Source organism: Adiantum capillus-veneris, chromosome 9 (assembly GCF_014529385.1).
Source record: "Adiantum capillus-veneris isolate H3 chromosome 9, ASM1452938v2, whole genome shotgun sequence".
In the NCBI taxonomy this organism is placed as follows: Eukaryota; Viridiplantae; Streptophyta; class Polypodiopsida; order Polypodiales; family Pteridaceae; genus Adiantum; species Adiantum capillus-veneris.
Genome location: NC_140939.1, coordinates 124,108,081 through 124,130,305, shown reverse-complemented (window position 1 = coordinate 124,130,305; position 22,225 = coordinate 124,108,081). Strand labels below are relative to the sequence as shown.

General features: G+C 42.0%; 1 protein-coding gene across 1 annotated transcript; it reads left to right on the top strand.

Moving 5' to 3' along the window:
* The first annotated feature begins 14,382 nt into the window (after positions 1–14,382).
* Positions 14,383–15,934, top strand: LOC147451125 (uncharacterized). Its single transcript, XM_086520576.1, has 4 exons — positions 14,383–14,520; positions 14,606–14,818; positions 14,884–15,046; positions 15,114–15,934. Exons 1-4 carry the CDS (start codon positions 14,383–14,385, stop codon positions 15,317–15,319), a joined length of 720 nt encoding a protein of 239 aa, XP_086376702.1. The 3' UTR covers positions 15,320–15,934.
* The last annotated feature ends 6,291 nt before the right edge of the window (positions 15,935–22,225 follow it).

The following is a 22,225-nucleotide window of genomic DNA, read 5'->3' as shown; positions in this document are numbered from 1 at the left end:
ATAAGTCCAAGGTCATAATCTACCAACTGGCAATGCATATTACCATGAAATTTGCAAGGCTTTATGATCTTTTGCCAGTCTAGATGAAGGCTTGACCACTTCTTTGCAATACCTGTCCTTGACAAGCTACCTGCTTTGCATATATCAACAAAATGAACAAGATTGTCAAGCCTGTGATCTCTGATCAATTCTGTATATATCTCTTTCAAGTCACTAATTTGTGTAGAGAAGCCATCCACAAGTGCTTGAAGATCAAAGGCAGCATTAAAAATCTGTTTGACACTTTGAAATCTTGTAAGTTCATTAACTTTGTAAAGAAAAGACATCAGCCTGTCATCAACGGTCTCTTGTATATCCTCTGTATCCATTATGACAATCCACAAATGCTCAGCTGAAAAAGAGAAAAGAGAAGTCTATCAACACATTAACCACCCTTCTTTATATCAAGTCTACAAACAAATTAAAAGCATAAAATTGTCAAGCAAATTAAGCGTAAGCAAAAAAGAATTACATAAAATTGTGACATGCTAAGTTTGTCACTTGCTATGCGAACTTTGAGAAGTTAAGAGAAACTCGGCACTCACTAACTACACGCACAGAGTGACACTTGGTACGCGATTTCCTATTGCTAGGAAGAGGTTGACGTCCCCCAAAATCGCGCACGGGTGTCGTGGTGTGTCGCTTGGAGGGTTGGAGGCTTAATTTCGAAGCCTTGTGAATGACAATAAGCGAAAAAACGGGTTGGGTAGGTTCCTTTTATGGCCAAAAACGCCGCCTCGGGGGGTGTGCAAATCGGTTGCCTCCTCGAAGTTTGGTCCAACGGCTAGTTTTTATGCGCCTAGGGACTTGCGCCATGCACCCTATATAAACCTCCTCAGAGCCCAAACTAAGCGCATTTTGAAGGAGGTTTTACTAGGTTCTCGCACTTCCACAACCCAAAACTTCGAGCGCTTTGACCGTCACACCGTGCGCGATATTCGTAAGTGAGAAGACTTTGCATCCTTTGTCATTTCGCGTACGGAGTTTCAAAGCAATGTGTTCCACTATGTCCACAAGTGTGATCATGTTTACGATGTGTACCGCAATGTGTGCCACTATTTTCACCATGCATACAATATGTCTCTCAAGAGGTTTAAGAGGTTTTCACCGCTTGGGACTCCCGTCACCCCGTGCGCGAATTTGGTAAGTGAGAGGACTGTTCTCCCTTCGCAATTTCGCGTACGAAGTGTCACCGCCTCTGTGTAATGCTCCGTCACCCCGTGCGCGATCACCGTAAGTGTGAGGACATTGGTCCCTTTGTGATTTCACGTACGGGGTGTCACCGCAATGTGTTCCACTATGTACGGAAATGTGTGCCACTAAATATACATCGTTTACTTTTTTTACTAATGTTTGTTGTGTAACAATCATTCCTATCCCTTTTGAAGATGGCAAGGACCAAGAAGACTGCAAGGAAGGTTGATAAGCCGGTTGATAAGCCTCTATCCAAAGATGAAGAAGAAGCTGAGCCTAGCAAAGCTTTAGCTGGTACTTCAAAACCAAAGAAGAGCACATCTCAGAGGAAGGACCCTAAACCAAGCACACCTAACCCTCAACCAAGCAAAAGAAAAACTACACATCAGAGGAAAGCTTTCAAGCCAGTGCATCTTAAGCCTCTCCTTACAAAGAGAAAGTTCAAGCAGGGGGTCAAATGTCTAAGAGAGATAAGGAAGGCCATAAAGGCCATCAATCTTGCAATTCCCAAACTGCCCTTCCAAAGACTATGCAGACAAGTTGCAGAGGAGTACAAGATTGACATGAGGTGGACTAGAACTGCATTGGCATGTATCCAGGAGGCTTCTGAGGACTTTATGATTGAGCTTTTCCAAGATGCCTATATCTGTGCGGCTCATGCCCATAGGGTTACTTTGATGGACAAAGACATGATCACTCTCAGGAGGCTGAGATACAGGTTTTCAAGAATGTTGGAGCCTGTCCCTATGCATGATATTAAGGCCTTTAATATTCTCAACATTCCTCCATGGAGGAAGCCCAAGGAGCCTGATGTAGGAGTAGTTGATATTACTGAAGAAGAGGAAAAGGAAAGGAAAAAGAGAGCAAAGGAAGACAAGGAAATTGCAGAGAGAAAGGAGCTTGACCTGTTGGAACCTCAACTAGTGCCCCTCTTGAGGAGTGTCAATCCTACTGGTTTTGTTGTCGCTCTATTCAGTGAGGAGGATCCTAGGGAGGATTACAATTCACTTGACTCTGAGACCTTGGAAATTCTCAAGGACTGGACCAAGGAGATCAATTCTCCACTCCTTATCACATGCCTCAGGTTGTTTTTGTTTTCCTATGTATTTTTGTTTATAGCAAGAACTCTTTATATAACAATATCTTGTACCAGGTTAATGATGCATACATATGAGCCAGACCTTCAACAAAAGGTGGAATTTTTAGACCCTTCTATCTCCCACTTTCTCAGGACAGAGACAAATATTAGAGAGCTCACAAAGTGGTTGATTCATGTGGACTTGGAAATCTGTGAAATTTTCTTGATTCCTTATCATGAGAGGTAAGTTTCCTACCTACACCTTGTGAAGAGAATTTACTTATTCATGTTAGAAGGCTAACTGAGGCTTGTTTTTATAGCTCACATTGGAGTTTAATTGCAATTGATATTGTGAAAAGAAAATGCTACTTTGTCAATTCTCTTGCTGGAGTACATGGTCAAGCAAAATTGTAAGTATAGTAGTAGACACATTTTGTAAACCACAAGCAGAACCTCAAGCACATACTTTTAATAAAGAATTTTGGACAGTGTTGCTACAAGATTTATAGAGACACTGGAGAATTGTCCACCCATGCCAAAGATGCTGACTGAAATCCAATTTTCAATTGTGAAGGTTGGAATTCTTTATGCTTTGTTCACTTCAATGGATTATCCTCAAATATTTTTTCCCATAAATACATGTAATGAGTTGCAGGTTCCAATACAGCCTGAAAGCCATTCATGTGGATGGAGGGTAGTGACAAATGCCAAGCTCCTCTTGGACTTCATATACTGCAATGACAATCAGAATATAGAAGTATAGCATATTTCATATTTGCTAGCTGTATTTTTTCTCATTTTATTGTTCCTAAAACTTGCTTTCTATTGCCTTGTATAGATCAACAGAGAGTGCTATAGTGAGAACCATGTATGGTTGACAAGAGCAAAGATTATCAAGTATATGATTGAAGCAAATGGACGACTGCAAGAGGTATTTAAAGATGATGATGCTGAAGAGAAGGGGAAAGCAAAGCTAGAAAAGGCAAAGGGGAAAGCAAAACTAGAAAAGGAAAAGGGAAGTGAAGAGGAAGAAGAGAGTGGTGAGCAGGAAAAGGCAAGTGAAGAGATGGATGATAAGAGAAAGAGGAAGCAGCCCTCAAGCCCTCCTGCCAAAGATCCCACAAGAAAATCTCCCAGGACAAAAGAGCCCACTGCAAAAGCACCAACCCCTAGGTACAGGAAAACTCCTGGCAGAAAACTATTCTAGCTTTTTGTAGCCCACTTGTATCAAGCTTCCCACTTGTATCCAATTGTCTATTCTATAGCCCTTTGTATCAAGCTTGTATCAAGCTTTTTGCATCCCACTTGTATCAAGCTTCCCACTTGTATCTAATTGTAGCCCACTTGTATCAAGCTTCCCACTTGTATCCAATTGTCTATTCTATAGCCCACTTGTATCCAATTGTCTATGTAATTGCAAATATTTGAAATTGAATACATTTTGATCACCTTGTTTTAAGACTCTGTTACAAAATCAAATCATTGAAGTAAAATCATTGATGTTTGGAAAAGTTGCATTTCAATAACAAAATAAAGATCCTTTTAGATCTTTATTTCAATAAGATCCTTGCAGGTCATGTGATACAAAACAAGATCCTTGCAGGTCATGTGATACAAAATAAGATCCTTGCAGGTCATGTGTTACAAAATTGCCTTAAAGGATGTTCAAGGCACCAAATGTACAATGCCATCCAAGATGTCCTTGCACTGTAGCCTCTTTTCATTCCTTTTTGATACCTACAAAAACAGCCCAAGTTAAATAAAGAACCAATAAGAGAACAAGAGACTTTTAGGGATAACATTTACCTTTCCACCATTTATTTAAACGCAGAATGTTGTGGGCAGTTCAATTTCATCATTTTGCAGGTCCAATCTCAATTGATGTAAGCTACACATGCCTCTTATCTTTACAATTGACAGATGCTCATTGTTTACCCATATATCAATGTCTTCTATTGGGCTGTCAATGAAGTCCTCCATGTCTTGATCAAGTGGAGTTAGCTGACCACCAACATAGTGCCATCTTTTGTAATAAAATGACATAATGAAGTTTTGTGTCCCTATCATGTATTTGCAAGCAATTGAGCCAGCTTGCACATTACAAGTGATTCCATTCACTGTTTTGGTGTTCCAACCCTCATCCACAAATTCAAGTACATTTGCTGAGTCTAAAGTCTTCACTGAAAACATTGTTCTAGATTTTCTGACTTCAGCATTAGAGAAGAAGTCTACAAAATAGCCATAGATTTTGTCAAAAGAAGAGGAAGGTGAAGAAGAAGGAGAACAGGGTGACCTCTTTCTTTCCCTTTTCTTCCTTTGTTTCCTCTTTTTCCTTTCAGAGTGATGAGGAGAAGGACTGTGGGTTGACCTTTGCTCTTGAGAGGAGTTGACGACCATCTAGACCGCCGTCTTCGTGGAGCCACATCTTCAGAGGAACTTAGGGATTAATTACTTTCTCATTCTTTGGATTCCTCCTCTTGTATAGGAGAGTCTTCTTTTGGGGGTCTCATCAACAAGAGGCCTCCTAAGCTCTCTCTCCTCTTAGAGAGGAAGGGAGATCCCATAAGCACAAAATTCTTGAGTAACTTCGGCTTGCAAGGCAGGGTTGCCCATAGCTTGCTTCAGCCTAGCTATTAATGGGCATGAATATAGAAATTCTACTCTGTTTGCTTGCTATGTTTGCTTTCAAACACTTTTGAATCTCACAAAACAGTTTGCACCTGTAGCCCTCACTTGTATTTGAGCTAGGGAGTGACCATTCTCCACTTTTGAAATCAGGCAAGTCTAGCTTAGTTGTGGCTCCAAGTTCTCCAGTCCTTCTAGGTGGAACATAATAATGGTCAAAGAAGAATATTCCATTCTCTGCCAATGAACCCTTAGTCCTTCCCTTGTATATTTCTTCACCAATTGATCCATGACACACATCCAGAATATTTATAACACATTCTACTGGCTGCCATTCCATAATGTTTGAAGGATACAAATCTGTACAACAAATAACCTTATACAACATGCATTACAAATAAGAATTTAAGTTAAGAGACTTACAGTTTGGTCTATGTAATGGCAAAGCAGAACTCTCTGAGTCAATATGCAGATCTTTATGCATGTACACATGCTGCACCAGCACCTCTTTGATTGATTTTTTGTTGTCGCCAAAGCTGAAATCTTTAACAATGCCCTTCCATCCCGCCAAGAAAGAGTTTTTGGTGGAAGACTTTATTCTCTTGTTCTGTTGCATCAGTATCCACGTTCCTTTGTGTATAGTTATTGGAATCCATTCTCCATTTTGATCAGTCGTGTTGTAAGTGACAATGGCTTCAATGGAAGTTCTTGGTCGTTTTGATCGTGATGAAGATTCCATGATGAAAAAAGAAATGAGCAGAGAAGTTTAGCCTGAGTTCAAGAGAAGAATAAGCAGAATGTGCAAAAAACGGTTCAAATCTGGAAAAGATCATGAGATAGAATCCAAACGTTGTTTTATGATGACGACGTGCAAAATGAAAACAATATAATATGAGAAGTACGTCTTTCTAAAAGCGACAGCTATTGAATGCCTTTGCACTTTTACTTGTTTACATTGCTATTTACCAGCTCAAAGTTGCGGTAAAGATAGAATATTTGCTTTTTTGTGAGTTTTCAAAAATAGAGGTTCCGTAACGGAAGCTCTTCAACCATTGGTTGAGACCACTCTCTCTCTACACGCTAAAAGGCACAAAAATGACCTCAAAATTCCCCTAATGGTCGAGCCTTTGACTCTCATAGCCTATGGCATGCCCTTCTTGGAGCAAAAACTCCAAGGCAATCACCACAAGCATCACATTGGACCTCAAATGGTTTTGAGAGATCCGGTAGTGTAAGCACAGGTTGAGAGATAAGCTTTTCGAAAGCATTGTTCTCCTTAGCAGACCATGTATACCTAACACTTTTCTTTGTTAGGTCATGTAATGGTCCCACAATTTGTGAGAACTTTTCTATGAAGCGTCTATAGTATGCACACATACCTATAAAGCTTCTTAGTTCATGAAGATTCCTTGGTTTAGGCCATCCTTTTATTACCTCTAACTTTGATGGATCCATTTGGATGCCATCTTGAGAGATAATGTGACCTAAATCCTGAATCTCTTGCAAGAAAAAATCACTTTTCTTTCGATTAACATAAAGTTTATTCTCTCTTAAAACTTGAAATATTACCTAGAGGTGTTGCTTGTGTTCGTCTAATGAATTAGAGTAAATGATAATATCATCAAAGAACACTCCAGTGAAGGTTCGATGAGGCCTGAACAGCTTCTCCATCAAGCGGTTGAATGTGGCTGGTGCATTGGTCAAGCCAAAAGGCATGACAATGTATTCGTAAAGACCAAATGTGGTGCGAAATGCGGTCTTTACAATGTCTTGATTAACTATCCTTATTTGATGATAGCCACTTTTTAGGTCAATCCTACTGAAGTAGGTCGATCCTTATAGCTTATCAAATAGGTCTTCTACCTATGGAACGGGAAACCTATTCTTGATAGTGATCCTATTTAGTGCTCTATAGTCGACACACATACGATATGTGCCGTCTTTCTTTTGCACTAATAGCACAGGTGAGAAAAATGGAGATGAGCTAGGTCTAACCATGCCCTTCTCAACTAACTCATGCGCTTGCCGCATAATCTCCTCTTGTTGAGCTTGAGAAACTCTATAAGGAGGTTTATTAGGCGGTGAACTTCCTTGAAGAATTTCAATTGCATGGTCATCATTACCTCGTTTAGGAGGTAGCTCACAAGGGATGTCGTCAATACAAACATCTTGAAACCCCTTGAGAAAATTGGATAACTCTAATTCCTTTTGGTTGCTTTTATTTTCTTTTGCTAAAGCATTAGGTTCATTTTGATAATCTTTAACAAAAATCATGTACACGGAAATAGAGCTCTTTATTGACTTGTTGAAAGCTGGTGTATGTACAATGGGGATAGTGTTACTCATTTCCTTAGCATCTATATACATGTCTTTTTCCTTGAACTTAAAGGAGATTCTCCTTTCAGGAAATTTAACATTGGCAGCCAGGCGGTCAAACCATGGTACCCCTAGGATTACATCCTCATGCTTGAGAGGAGAGATAAATAAGTCTTCTTTGTCCACATAGCTTTGAACATGAAGCCTCAATTTCCCGATTAAGGGAGTGACTGAAGCTTCTTGCTCCTTGAAAGCATTGTCTGCGGGTAGGAAATCTCCCATCTCGTAGGCTTGTATGCCTAGCTTGGTGGCCAACTCTATAGATATAAAATTGTGAGTAGAACCAGGGTCAAAGAGAATAAACGCATCATGTTCTCTTACCTTTCCCCAAGCACGGCATAGAGGAGATCCTTTGTGGTGAGTTTGGTGAGTCTCCTCCTCTTGGATTTCAACCAAGGAAGCTCTAGGAGGATCTTGGCAGTTGTTCTTTTGGGGACAAGCGCGGTACGCATGCCCTTGTTCGCCGCACTTGAAACACCGGTTATCCTTGCGATAACGCTCAAGCTCTTCAGGAGAGAGTTTGTTTTTACCTTTGTAAACTCCCTTCTCTTTAGCTTTGTTGGAGTTTCCCTTAGAAGACTTTTGGACAATGTCCTTCCCCTTAGGCTCGTTGGAACCTTTGTTTTCCATGGGCTTATTATTTCTTTTAGCCCCCGTTTGGAAATTGATTCGAGAGGCCACCATAGTATGGTGTATTACCGCCGATATGGTACGTGGCCTTTGGGAGTTGACATACTCCGCCATTTCTTTGCTTAAGCCCGCACAAAATTGTTGCTTTTGCTCTCCAAAATCCAACTTTTTGAAGACAGTGGCTTTGAGTTGTAGGTCCCAAAACTTGTCTACATATTTGTGGATGGATTCGTAGGGAGAGAGCTTTAGGCTTCGCCATTCGGTGAGTACTTTGTCTTTGGCATCGATGGCCAAAAACTGCTTCATAATGGAAGCTCTTAAAGCTTTCCATGTTCGTGGAGCTTCACCGTTGGCTCGTAGGCTAGACCACCATTGCCTGGCGGACTTTTGAAAGTGCATAGCTACATGGCGTAGCTTAGAGGACTCCGTGAAGCCCTCATCTCCAAACGCCGCATCGAACTGTTGGATAAAGGCCAAGACTTTGTTCGTAGCACCAAAGGTACCATCATAGGTAAGGAAAGAGATGCTCTTCCCTCCCTCTTTGAATTTCTTCAACTTGGACGACCTCTTCCATGCGGCATAGGATTTCCTATGGCCTCTTCTTTTTGATGGTTCAGAGGTTGCACCATCACTTTCTTCAGAAGGTGAAGAATTTGAAGAAGGTGGAGAAGAGGGTGACCTCTTTCTCGCCTTTTTCTTGTCTTGATCTTCGTTGTCTTCACCATCACTTTCATAAGAGGAAGAGGATGAAGAAGATGGAGAAGAGGGTGTCCTCTTTCTTGCCTTTTTCTTCTCTTTCTTTTTATCATCCCTCTTTGAATTATAGCGGGGAGAAGAGTGTGATGGTCTTCTCCGCTTTGGTGGTGATGGAGAGCGTTTAGCCCACCGTCTTCGTGGAGCCATCTCTGCCAAGGTGGTGGGAGACTCACTTCTTTCTCGTTCCTTCAGTGGAGGCTCTTGAGTTCTCCTTTGGAAGGAGATGCATCATCAAGAAGTAAATTCTTGAGCCCTTCGTACGGATTCTCTTCTTCTTCCCGAATCGGAGAGAGACCTCTTTTGGTAGTCTCACAAGGAGGCTTCCTAGGTGTTCTCTCGTCATGGTGATGAGCTTGGAGAATCCCGTGAGCACGGAGCTGCCGTTGAACTTTACTTTGGAGAGATGGATTGCCCATGGCTTGTTGAAGCCTAGAAACAAGATAGTTAACAAGCATTGAAGCATCATTAGTAGCTTGCTCATGAGCAAAATCAAAGTTATCAATATTACTTTCACTCTCTTTACTATTGTCGGCCATTCTAACAACTTTTAGGTGTAAACTTTTTAGGTGTACTTTGGCACTTCAAGCCCTAGTTTCTACTCCTCTTTACCCCTTTAGAAAAAGCACTCAAGCTACTGTACCCGCGGCTCGAATACGATTAATTGCAAGGAATAGAAGAGAGGTTCTTTCAACACCAAAACAACACCGGCTCCTGTCAAGCTTCTAATAGCTCAATAGTGGTTAAGACGTAGGCAAGCCCCGTAGGACTCCACTATTAAGACCGTAGCTCTCGACGGTGATGCCTCGTTAACTGCACGAAGGCAGGCGCACTGCAAGGCTGAAAATCCCTATTCTACTTACTCACAAGCAATTAATAATACCAACCATTTATAGCTAGCTTGAGGACCTCCCTTCTTGAGAAAGCAAAGAGAAACATTGTGCTTTGATACCAATGTAACATTTAATGGCCTAATAACTTGTGTGTAGCGGAAATTAGCATGAACATAGTGGGCATTTCATTAGAATAGATTCCTAATGAGAATTACAAGAGTGCTTGGGTGGAGAGAGCAACAAAAAGCATAACACCTAGTTAGATAGTATCAAATACTTTCAAAAGAGAGAGAAATTAAGCAATTGACAACAATTGAGGACCGGATTTTCATGGAGCCGGTCTCCCCTCCAAAAGGCTTTGTATTATGGTTTCTCCCATCAAGAGAGACATTGTACAATCCAATTATTTGTGTTCCTTCAAGACTAGCTAGTGCAATGAAGATGAAAGCTTCATGCACTAAGCAAAACACTTAGCAAACACAACATCAATTATCCCCGTTCTCAGACCCAAGACCTCACACACCTTCGAAGATGGTGAGAGCTAGCAGGGTATGAGAGTAGATTAAGAGGAAGAAGGAGTATCTTACGAGAAAGATGTACATCTCCTCACATAATCACTCATATTAGCATAGCTTAGCTTAGTAATTAGCTTGGTAGAGGAGATGAGCATGCATTGAAGCTTGGCTCTTGGTTGGATTTGCATCCACATGCCAAGAGTGTGTCGATGTAGGCTTCTATCTCACAAGCTTGGAGTAGGTGATGAGCTCTCCATTAAAGCTTGGGAAGAGATAGTCTTCTCTTTCTTCACAAATGAGATTGTGTGAGTGTGTGTGTGATAATGCCTTGCAAAAATCAGCCCCCTCTCTCTCTTGGGCGAGCCCTCTTGCTATTTTCTCTTGCTCAACCATCATTGGCCCTCCCCAAGTCAAGCCAATGACTATTAAGCAGCATAAGTGATAGCCTTATGACATGTGTCCCCCTTTCCCCTTTTGTGAGAGCTTTAGGTTAATTAATAATTCAATTAAACTCTCATTGGACCCCTTTGCCTCCTGGCCAATAGGAATCAGGCAAGCCATTGGGCTGCTGAATGCTCATTGGACCCCTTGGGAGACTGTCCAATAGTCTTCTAGAGGACTTAATTCTCATTGGTTCTTTTATTAAGTGTTTTTAAATTAATTAAACTAAATATACTCTAGTCTAATTCTCATTGGTCCACCTCCAAGGCCATCCAATAGGAATTGGGTACACCTTGTGGGCATCTGGCCTAGGGAGCTGACATGTGTCCCTCATTCCCTTTGTGTAAAGGGAGCTTGTGTGTGTGTGTGTGTGTGGCTTTCTCTCTCATCCCCTACATGCTAGGCTCTCCCCCTCCTATGTAGGGATATGCAAAGACTTTTTTGGTCACACACAAAGCATCCAATTCCCTTAAGGTTGACCTTTGGACACAACCTTTGAATTTTAGAACCTTAGAATTTTGGAAGTCTTAATGGGCTGAACCTTAGGGTCTTTTTAGCCCATTGTTGCACATGGCTCTTTTGCAGATGCCCCCCCCTTTGGATCCCTATTTTCCCTCTTTTGGATCCCTATTGTGGCCGGTCTGCTAGCTTAACCAATATTCTAGCTTTTTCTCCCCTGGCACTTCCCCATATTAAATGATCAATTTAACATGAGAAAATCATTTAGGAGAATTAGATATTGATTATTATGACAATAGGCTTGGTTACTTTTTTCATCATAAGATTTCATAAGACATTTAGAAGAAGAATGGTTCCTATGCCCACAATGGTCACATTTGGGGTGCCTTTTAGAAATACTATGGTGAGTAGGAGGCAAACCATTCTCTTTAGTATATTGTTTTTCCCAACAATCATGTTCTATGTGACCATATGTATTGCACTAGGAACAATTTTTGGATGATCTAAAACATCAATAAAAACATGAAAAATAGCCACCACAATTTCCTCTTTGGAATGGACACTGAAATCACTTTATTGAGTAGCTCTCAATAGTTGATGTTGTAATTCCAAACATGCCAGCTTCAAACATGCAATGTTGTGACCAACTAAACGAGTGGGCTACCTATAATATTTGCTTACCATCATATTACAACCACCTCCATTTCCAGCATTGGAGCTAGTGGCAATAATGTTGTATGCTGGTTCTCCATATCTGTAGGTCTTTTTCGGAGCGAGGGAGAGAGCTCAGCTTTGACAACTCAACTCCGAGGCAAGATGCTCGGCGCAAGGAGAGAGAGAGAGAGAGAGAGAGAGAGAGAGAGAGAGTCTGATGCTCTGAGAGAGTGAGAGAGAGTCTGTGCTATGCGCGCACGTGGACACACACACACACACACACACACACACACACACACACACACACACACACACACACACACACAGAGAGAGAGAGAGAGAGAGAGAGAGAGAGAGAGAGAGAGAGAGAGAGAGAGAGAGAGAGAGAGAGAGAACTCCACGTTGTCTTGAGTAACTGAAAGACCAGGACACACCCCAAAAGGGAGGGAATGAATAATATTTTTTATGGACATTTTAAATTCAAACTACACTTGCTCTTTGGTTTTCATATATGCTAGCAAGCACAAGTAGCTAGCATTGTCTGGGACAACATTTTCAGTGACATGTTAACATGCTTATACCCTATTATGAACCAAATACATAAATAATAGATCTTGGAAAATAGGGATACCAACCTTAGCAAGTTGAGTAATAATGTTTTTATAAGCTTCAATATGAGAAGTCATAGAATAAGGTAGCTTATATTTCAAATTTTCCAATTGCTCCTTGAGATGACGAATTTAGGTAACAAAATTATTCTCAATTTTATATTTATAGATGTCACAAGAATTTGAAAGATGAATATGCTAGCAGAAATGAATCATATAGAGGTAATTGAAGATATCGACAAGCAGCTTTATCTCTACGTGTCCAAATCCATGTGTGTAGCTTGCCATTGATCAAAGCAAGAATCTAGGTAATATCATTATTCGGATCAAGAGGTTGATGGGGCCACAAAAAGTTACCCAAGAAAATCTTAGCAAGATCATCGGGCTTCAAGAATAAGAATGAATTTGGCGTCCAAATTAGAAAACCCAGGACCTTAAAAGAGCGATATAGATCATGTTTACTAGGGAAACCATTTATAATCTTAGAATTTTCCATGAGAGTAGACGTCGCAAAAAATCAAGACTTCAAGAAGCTCGCAAAAATATCAATCTCTTTTACTTAATCACATAACAAACAATTAATGAGCATCTTCAAAATTAGAATGGTAAGTTATTTTTTGTGATAAAAAAATAGAGATATTTTGGATCATTATAAACGAGCTCATGACTCAACGATTAGACTACGTCGGATTAGATTTTTTGAGTAGCTTGCATCACACTACGTTGGATGAGATTTTTGAGCACCTTAGATTTCTTTTTTACCTTAAATGGATGGGAATGTATTAAGAGAGAACAAAAATTTGCAATTATTTCCCAACAGAGTGGGCTTGGTTTTAGCAGGGTTAGGAATATATCTTGAAGTCTTACAAAACAAGCCCATGGCAGGGCTCCATTTACAACAAGACAACTATAGTTCCATACATCACAATGTGCTTTGAAAATCCAACTAGGCCTGACCCTTGGCCAGGAGGATGTTAGATCTTTCCACGGCTGATCTGTAGTCCTCTTGTTCATCAAATACTTCCACGTACTGGGGATTCTGAGCTTCAAATTCATCATCTCTACCCATCTTGTTCAGCGCAATATAAGTTGCTGAGATTCTTGTCAGGTTCTCGTAGAGAAGGCAGTCCTACAAATTATATATTTCAAAAAGCATATTCTAGTAAACTCCCTTGTACATTACCAAATTCCTTCCAACAACCATCATCGACAAGCTAATTGGCTATTTGGACTGAAAAGATATTTTCTCAAATACCTTAGATTAGGGTATAAATCCTGGTGGTCTCATTCATGTGACTTGGACCTTAAAAGACAAGGTCAAGAAAATGGTTCTTTTCTAGGAGTGAACTTGGGTTTGTTGACATGAAGTGCATTTGGCTTGTTGAGAAGAAGTATGTTTGGCGGCAAGACTGGTGTCAGTGAAATATGTAGAAGCCGTCGTGCCAGTAGGACACACAAAAGGTAGCGTTAGATATTATATAGCACAAAATGCCACTAATGTGGCATTTTGAAGCGACAGCACAGGAGGCTCGCAGCTTGTCAGGCGACGTTTGGCGACGTCTCGCAGCGACAATTGAAGGAGCATGTGGTGCAGGCTGAAGCATGTGTGCGCACGACACACACACACACACACACACAAAGTCCATCCTTCGATGTCGACCTGGGGGCATGCAGTGCAAGCTGAACGTGCGCGCGCGTGCGCACACACACACACAAAGAGAGAGAGAGAGAGTCCATCCTTCGATGTCGACCTGGGGGCATGCGGTGCAAGCTGAACGCCACATGTGTCTATGTGTGTCTGTGAGAGAGAGAGAGAGAGAGAAAGAGAGAGTACCTTCAGCAGCCGAGCGAGAGAGAGTGGGGCAGGGAGATAAAGACACCAGATAAGAGAGACAAAGAGAGTCGGGTTTTTTTTTTTCCCCTTGGTTTTGAATAGGCAACTTCTATGTCAGTAGGAATAGAAACTAATCTCATTTTCCCTTTTCGATTTCCAAGTGAAACATTGTCGGAATCTTCATCGGTATCTAATCAACAAATTGAGACAACATCTGGGTGCTCTATTATTAGTCTATATTTGGATCTAAAGTGGGTCCAGCACAACATATATATCAATAATTATTCACAAGATGAGGAAAATCGATGAGATTCGAGAAGAATGAGAGTGAGTTTAATCAGCCATGGTTCACGAGGTCACGAGGTGGATGGATTTACAGCCAGCTGTTGAGATAACAAGAGAAAGAAACAAGGAAGCGGCGACGCGTCATAGGCAAGAGGGGGCCAACGTGGCAGGCTTAAACAGGTTGAAAAGGCCGCGGGTACTGAGGCGAAAAGCCCGTGGTTTAGCTTTAACACTGTGTAGAAAACCAAAACCCCTAACATGGCCATAATCACGGCGTGCATTTTCCTGCAGCTTCTGCTAGCGGCAACAGTCGACGGCACGCGGACGGCAATGGCAATGACAAGGTGTCTGCCACAACGGCCGTTCTCTCAGAGCTGTCCCTCTCGGCCGGAACCCTGGTTCCCGCTTTCGACCCCACTGTTTTCTACTACAACGTCTCCCTTAACAGCTCCTACTCGGAGGTTGCCGTCTACGTCGAAGTGCCACCGGATCAGGTAACTAGCAGTCGGAAAACTCAGTGCTTTCTATGCAGAACTGACAGGAAAACGGCCAACGGCAGGAATCTGCAGGGTCGGGCGTGAGCGTGAACGGCACGTGGGTGGACAGCGGGTCGTTCAGTCCGGTGCTGGAGCTCTACGAGCCAGGGTACACAACGGCAGTAAACGTGTACGTATTGGCCATAGGGTATGAACCGGCGACGTATACGGTGTCTGTGACGAGAGGCAAGGATCTCTCTCTCTCTCTCTCTCTCTCTCTCTCTGTGACGCTTATGATTGTACCTGTGTGCAGAATCTGACACAGACGACAGTGACAGTGACAGTGAAAGCAGCAGCGGGCTGAGTGCATGGTATATTGCATTGATCGTGATAGCGTGCGTGGTGGTGCTCGCCCTGCTTGCATACGCTCTCTACTGGGCTTTCCAGCGCGGCTACCTGGACTGCATCCCCGGTGTCTCCGCCCGTCGATCCACCGGCTATTACCAGTCTATCCCATAGGTCTTCCCCTCCCCTCACGAGCATTTTCCTGTGTAAATAACACCGTCGCGGCCCTTAGTAGTTTGGTCTTTGCCAGCAGTTTGTAAATCATGAATAGTAGAAACTCGATCTCCATCACACAATGAGGCCCCTGTCACACTGGGTCGCCTGCCCAGCCTGAAATTGTGGAGGTGGGCACCCAATTGGTGTCACACTGGGTTATATTATAAAAGTTGGTTCTTTTCCTCAGCCAACGCCTGTAGGCCAAGTGTTTGACCATCTGGCTCTCGCGTTTGACGATCATAGTTCATTAGCTATGGCGTGCGTTCGTGCCCTACTTTTGAGGGATGGCCACTACTTTGAAAAGTTGGCCGGGCTAGTGAGGCCGGCCATCTGACAAAGGTTTTCACCCCAAATCCACTTTTTGGTGGACGAATGAAGCGGCGTCACATCTGCTTGTCCGCACTTTGGGTGCGGGTGCCCCTGTGTGACAGGGGCTGAGTTAGCTCCCTCCTCTTAACTAAGTACATCTCAAAGAGGTGTTGTTAGATTTTTGCCTTGTTTCCTCCCTCCCCTCCCCTTCCTTACACACACTTCTTCGTCAAATCGAGCTAAATTACAATTACCCTCTACGTGTTGGGGACACCATAGACAAATTCTGATTAGAATCCCCACATTGCAATCCTTCATAACATCATGACATGTTGCGAGGGAGGGAGAGCATGCACGGTTGGGGGAAGGGGAGTATCAGCGCATGCCACCAACCGCACCTACCTATCTATTTCCCATTTGAGCAAGAGCTCATGATGTTGAAACTTATAATGAGAAGAGATCCTTTCTCACACACATGCCAAAAATTTGTTGTGTTATTAAGCCTATCACATTTGTTCCTTGTTGATGAGTTGCTTGGTAGAAACCTTGTCATCAAGGTTAGCATCGCTTGTTTTGCCACTTGCCACTAAAAGAAAGTTTGAAGTCCCAAAACATTCTAGATAACATATATCACCCTGAAACTTTTGATTTGAAAGGAGAGTTTTGGGAGCATTTAGACTTTGGAACCATTTCATTTGATTGGCTGCATGGGTATTGGATTTAAGAAGAGCTTACAAGATAACTTACCAACCAGCAAGTGGACAATACTATCATAGTGGCACACTTTCAAACCCAATTAACCTCAAAGAAGTGAGGTTATTGGAGAGTGGTTTCATAAGCACTTCGCTTCACACCTAGTCATGGAAACCTTACGAAAGATTTTACACACCCTCTCGAAGATGATTCTACTTTATGACCCACAAAGCAAGCTGTCCACATGGGAGAAACAGTGGTAACCGAGTTCCATATAGTCTTGTAGCTTCAAATGTAGCCCTTTTTAAGTTGCAAAGTACTTGGATACTCTTGAGTGGCAGTGCACTAATGAGAACACACTAAAGCTTAACGATGGTCAAGAAATAGACTGGGACCTGACCAAGTCCACTATGTAAAAGAAGTATGCAATTGAAAATAAAACTTATTTCTCAGCTTATCTTCAAGCTTTAACTTCTCTCTAAGCTCAAATTATCCCTCAACTGATCCTCAAGTTTCTATTTCTCTCTCAATTTATCTACAGTCTACACCACTATCACCCAAGGCTCTCCTCGAAAGCAAACCCCACTACCAACGGCTATAAAAGTTGCAAAGGGGAAAGGAAGGATAATCCATAACCCCTCATGACACCGGTTCAGAAGATGAGGGAAAGTTATTCAATCCTTAACTATACAAGTGAGCTTCTTGCAGCCTTCGATAACAATATGATAGCAAGGAAGAGGTATATAAGAGTTAATGTTTTCAAGCATGCACCACACTTTCCTTCTCTCTTCCTCTCGCTACATGCATGGGGTGTATTTTTTCATTCACACTATCTATAAACCTAGTAACCAGGAGGTAACCAGTCTCATTTCCTCTCTTTCAGTGAGCTCAAAGTACATGTGAAAGTTACTTAACAGCTTCCTAGACTTGTTTATATGTGTGTGTGTGTGTGTGTGTGTGTGTGTGTGTGTGTGTGTGCACATTATATATATGTACATAATGTGTGTCCACATTATATATATATTATATATATATATTCACACACACACACACACACACACACACACATTGTAACGCGATAGTCATAGAAGCTAGAGAGGATAGCAGAGAGAGAGAGAGATATGCTATAAACTCAACTCAATTAGCGTGCCTTCTTCATCCCTCTTCCTCTTCATAAAGGGACTACCTGAATACATCAAGAATGATTCTTCTCCAAGAAGAGGCACTTGATTACACAGTTATACAATTCGAGAGGGTAGTGACTCAATCGGTAATAACTTGGCTTTGCCTAATAGTGCCTCGACATGATGGTGACTCAGCATGTTGTCTGGTCTTGTCACACCTCCTCCCCTAAGTTGGAGCTGGTTGGAGGATGGGAGAGGAAGAATGGCTTAATCCTACAGACATGGGCATATTTAATAGACTCATGTGATAGACACTTCAAATGGTAGGTGTATGGACGGAGGCGTTGGAGGATGCGGTAAGGACTGATCCATCTATGTAGTAGTGATTCGTTTAAACCTACACGCAGGACTGGGTAATACACATTGACAATGGAACCTTCCTCATATTCTAGATGGTGTTGACCTTCACATATTGGTGCCTTTGCTTTGCCGAGGCCTACTTGAGATTGATCAATAGCGCACTTTGGATTATAGGCAGGTTTGTTTGATAGGTATTGAAGCCGGTCGATTGCATCCTGTTTACTGGCCTGAATGTTGTTGATACTAGGGTCAGGAGGGCACTTTTGGTTGCACCCATACAGACCTCAAAAAGGGCTTACCTTAGTGGAATCTTGGAAAAATGTACTATATGCGTGGGCTACCTCAAAAAGGGCTTACCTTAGTGGAAGCTTGGAAAAATGTACTCTATGCGTGGGCTACGAATGGAAGGATTTGGTCCCATGTTTGATGCAAAGGCCGGTCAATGTAGGCAGCTAGGGTCTGCTTGATGATTTAATTGAGGCACTCCCTTAGGCCATTCATCTGGGGGTGGTGGGGTGAAGTGAAAAGTTGTGATATAGCAAGGATGCTAGTGAGGATTTGCATGAATTCTCCTTTAAATTGAGGCCTAACGATAGTAGCTGGTGTGGACAACCATGTTGAAATATGATGTTGTGTGGGAGCGCACTCGCTATTGTAGAGACTGAAGCATCTGGGAGGGCTTGGACTTCACATCATCTAGTGAGGTATTCTGTGATGACAAGGATGCATTGGTTCCCAGATGTGGATGTTGCGAAAGGACCCATCAAGTCCCACCCAACCAGCTCAAATGTGGTATTTGCGGTAATGGGAAACAAGTAACTACCCACTGGTTTGGGGTTTTAAGCTCCTGACAGGTTGCACATGGTTGAAGCTCTTGCGAAATAGTTTGTCGCATTTTTGGCCAGAAATGAGCTTCTCTAAGTTTTTCTAAGACTTTGTGAAAACCAAGGTGGTCTGATAGTGGGTGAGCATGATAGTATTGAGTGTAGTTCTATTGGAGTGCTTTAGGCACATATAGGCGAGGAGGATGACCTAGTTTGGCAAGCTACACCCAAGTTTGTGGGGGTGATAAGTGACGGCACATATGTTCCAAATCATATTTGGCTAATCGAGTGATCTGCTTGATGTAGGTGAGGTAATCTTTCCACTGATATGGGATTGTCAATGGCTGATGTGAGTTGTGTTTGCTGGAATTCTGCTCGGTATAGGCCATCAACTAAGACCTTTGTTATGCCTTTTTTGTATTTGATTGTGAATTGGTATTCTTGCAAAGTGAGAATCCATCTGAGAACTCAACCTGGTAGGTGAACTTTTTGAAGAAGTGGAATGATCGATTTATGGTTTGTTTCCACTATTACGTCAGTCCCATGGAGATACGGATGAAATTTTGCAAAGGCCCACACTATTGCTATCAGCTCCTTTTCTGAGGTAGAGTAATTGATCTCTTTCTTAGTGAGCATTCAACTAATGAATGAGATAGGGTGCCAATGGCCACCGTTATCCCTTTGCAGGAGCGTTGCTCCTAATTCTGAGTTGGAAGCATTTGTCTATAATAGGAATGGTTTTTGGAAGTTTGGGTGGGCCAACATGGTTGAGTGTTGAATGGACTATTTAAGCTTCAAAAAGCTTCTCATAGATGTCGTCCCATTTATATGTTACTAGATTGGGTTATTTGATCAAGATTGGGTACAAAGCTTAGCGAAAACGTAGCCATGCCTAGGAAACTTTGCAAATTCTTTACATTTGAAGGAGGTGTGTATAAGTGTACGGCAAAGAAATTTCGAGGGTCAATTTTTATACCACATGCAGAGATGAGGAATCCGAGAAACTTCAGAGTGGTGGAGCCCTACCTGCATTTGCACAAGTGCAATTGGATCTTGTACCAACGCTTCCTTCACTATGTCTCTATGTTTTTCCCAAGTTGACATATGTATGAGGATAATGTCAAGGTATACAATGAAGACCTTTTGTTGTATCAAATATTGGAAAATGAAGTTAATTATCCATCGGAAAGTACTACTAGCATCAGAAAATCTGAATAGCATCCATGTAAATCGAAAAAGGCCACTAGGTGATTTGAATGCGGTTTTGTGAGTGTCCTTGGATCTAGAGGTATGTGCCAATACCTAGAGTTGAGGTCTAAACAAGTGAAGTATCGGGAACTACCCAACTAGTTAAGCAAATCATCTATTTTGGGTAGAGGGTACAAGTCATGTTGTGTGACTTTATTGGGTGGTATAAAGTCTATAAAAACCCATAAGAGCCATCCTCTTTCTTCAATAAGTGGGTTTCTGAAGCCCAGTCACTACATGATGGGGTGATTACGCCTTGCTATAGCATTGTAGCCACTACTTGATTAGGAATGAAGAGGCAGCTCGATGGTTGAGGGCTTTGTGGTCTGAGTGAAAAGAGATGGGTAACTAGATAATATTGTGAAGATATCTTGGGTTTGGATGGAAGCATTCAACATGGTCTATTGGGTGTTGATAAAGTTGGGGCCTTGTGGAGAGTAGATAAAGCAGACATGCAGTTTGCCAGGAAGAACTAGAGAATTGTGAACAAAATTCAAACCAGTCACACCCTAAGGTGAGGGGAAACAATTGGCGAGGCAAGACAAAGAAATCATGAACAAAGGTGTGTGACCCTATACTAAAAGTACAACGTGCAACTGTGTTTGAATTGTAAATTTCTTTATTATCTCGGATTAGTACAAAAATAGGGCTAGTGGTAAAGGTTGAAAGTGCTAATTGATATAGTAAGTGCTTACTTATGGATGAGATTGTGCTTACTTATCCTAAATCTAGTAATGCTTCGTGAGATGTGTCATGTATTAGAGTTAAGGTAGAACACACCATGCAGCTCAAAGTTGTTGCAGCTTGTATGCACGAATGGGTGTCTTCCACCATCCACTCGTTCAAATGTTTTTCGGTAATGTGACAAGAGTGGTGATATTTGCTAGTTGCATCTGACTTTTTTGTACCTGTCGGGTAGCTCTCAGCCTGCGGCATAGTGGCCATAAATATTGCAATAGAAGCATTTGGGTCAGCCTTGTGCATCTCATGCTAGGAGATCTCTTTGCGCTGTGTACTAACTATTTTGGAAATCAATGTTCATTAGTGTTGGGTTGTTGATGGTGACTTGTTGGAAAAGAGCGGGGGTTGGGAAAGAGGAGTTGTTGGGAGATTTGAATTCATGCTTCCTTCTATCTGATGTGCTATTTGTATCGCTTCATGGAAAGAGGCCGGGCCTTGGTTGAGGACTCGATGGGATATGATGTGTTGAAGTCGAGGCCACAAAAAATACAGCTTCATTTCTTCGGACATAGCTGGATTAGCCCTTAATAATAATTGATTAAAATTAACTACAAATTGTGCTACTGGTTTTGTGTGTTGTTGCTGTAAACCATTTAATTGTTGAAGTGCTGTTTGTGATACATTATGATGGGCAAAACTTTGAATTAACAATTGTTTCAATAAGAGCTAGTTAGACTTGACCTAATCACTTTGTTGCACGAACCATGTCGCTGCCACACCTTTAAGGAGTGTGTGTATCTCAAGTGCTTTGCGATCATCACCACAGTGGTGATAGCTTGCTACATTACCAAAGTGGTCTAGCCAAGTCAGAACATCTTCACAGGGAAGACCTGCAAAATGTCGTGGCTGAACCTTGGGATCCGTGCGAATCGATTGTGCCTACTGTGCAATTAGGTATCCTACTAGCGACTCAGTTGTGTGGTTTACCTAGAGAAGAATATAATATATGGCTATACATTTTTTCCAATGGGGCTTAAGAAGCTTCCTGAGAAAATCCGGAATGCATCAAAGTGTCCTCGTTTTGTGGGAAAATGGGGCTTGCCCAGGGGAGACTGTGCGGCTCATGCTTATGAAGGGTATTTCGATTATAAAATTGAGTAGGGGAGTGCTTGGAAGATGAGAACATCAACTCCACAATGTAACGTGATAGTCACCGAAGCTAGAGAGAGAGAGAGAGAGAGAGAGAGAGAGAGAGAGAGAGAGAGAGAGAGAGAGAGAGAGAGAGAGAGAGAGAGAGAGATGCTATAAACTCAACTCAATTAGCCTGCCTTCTTCATCCATCATCCTCTTCATAAAGGGACTACCTGAATACATCAAGAATGGCTCTTCTCCAAGAAGAGGCACTTGGTTACACAATTATACAATTAGAGGACATGTGACCCAATATGTAGTGCCTTGGCTTTGCCTAATAGTGACTCGACATGAGGTGACTCGGTATGTTGTCTAGTCCTGTCAGAGTATATTTATGCACATATATGTACACACACACACATACATAGAGATATGTGTATACATACATATGTGTGTGTGTGTGTGTGTGTGTGTGTGTACATGTATGTTTGGAG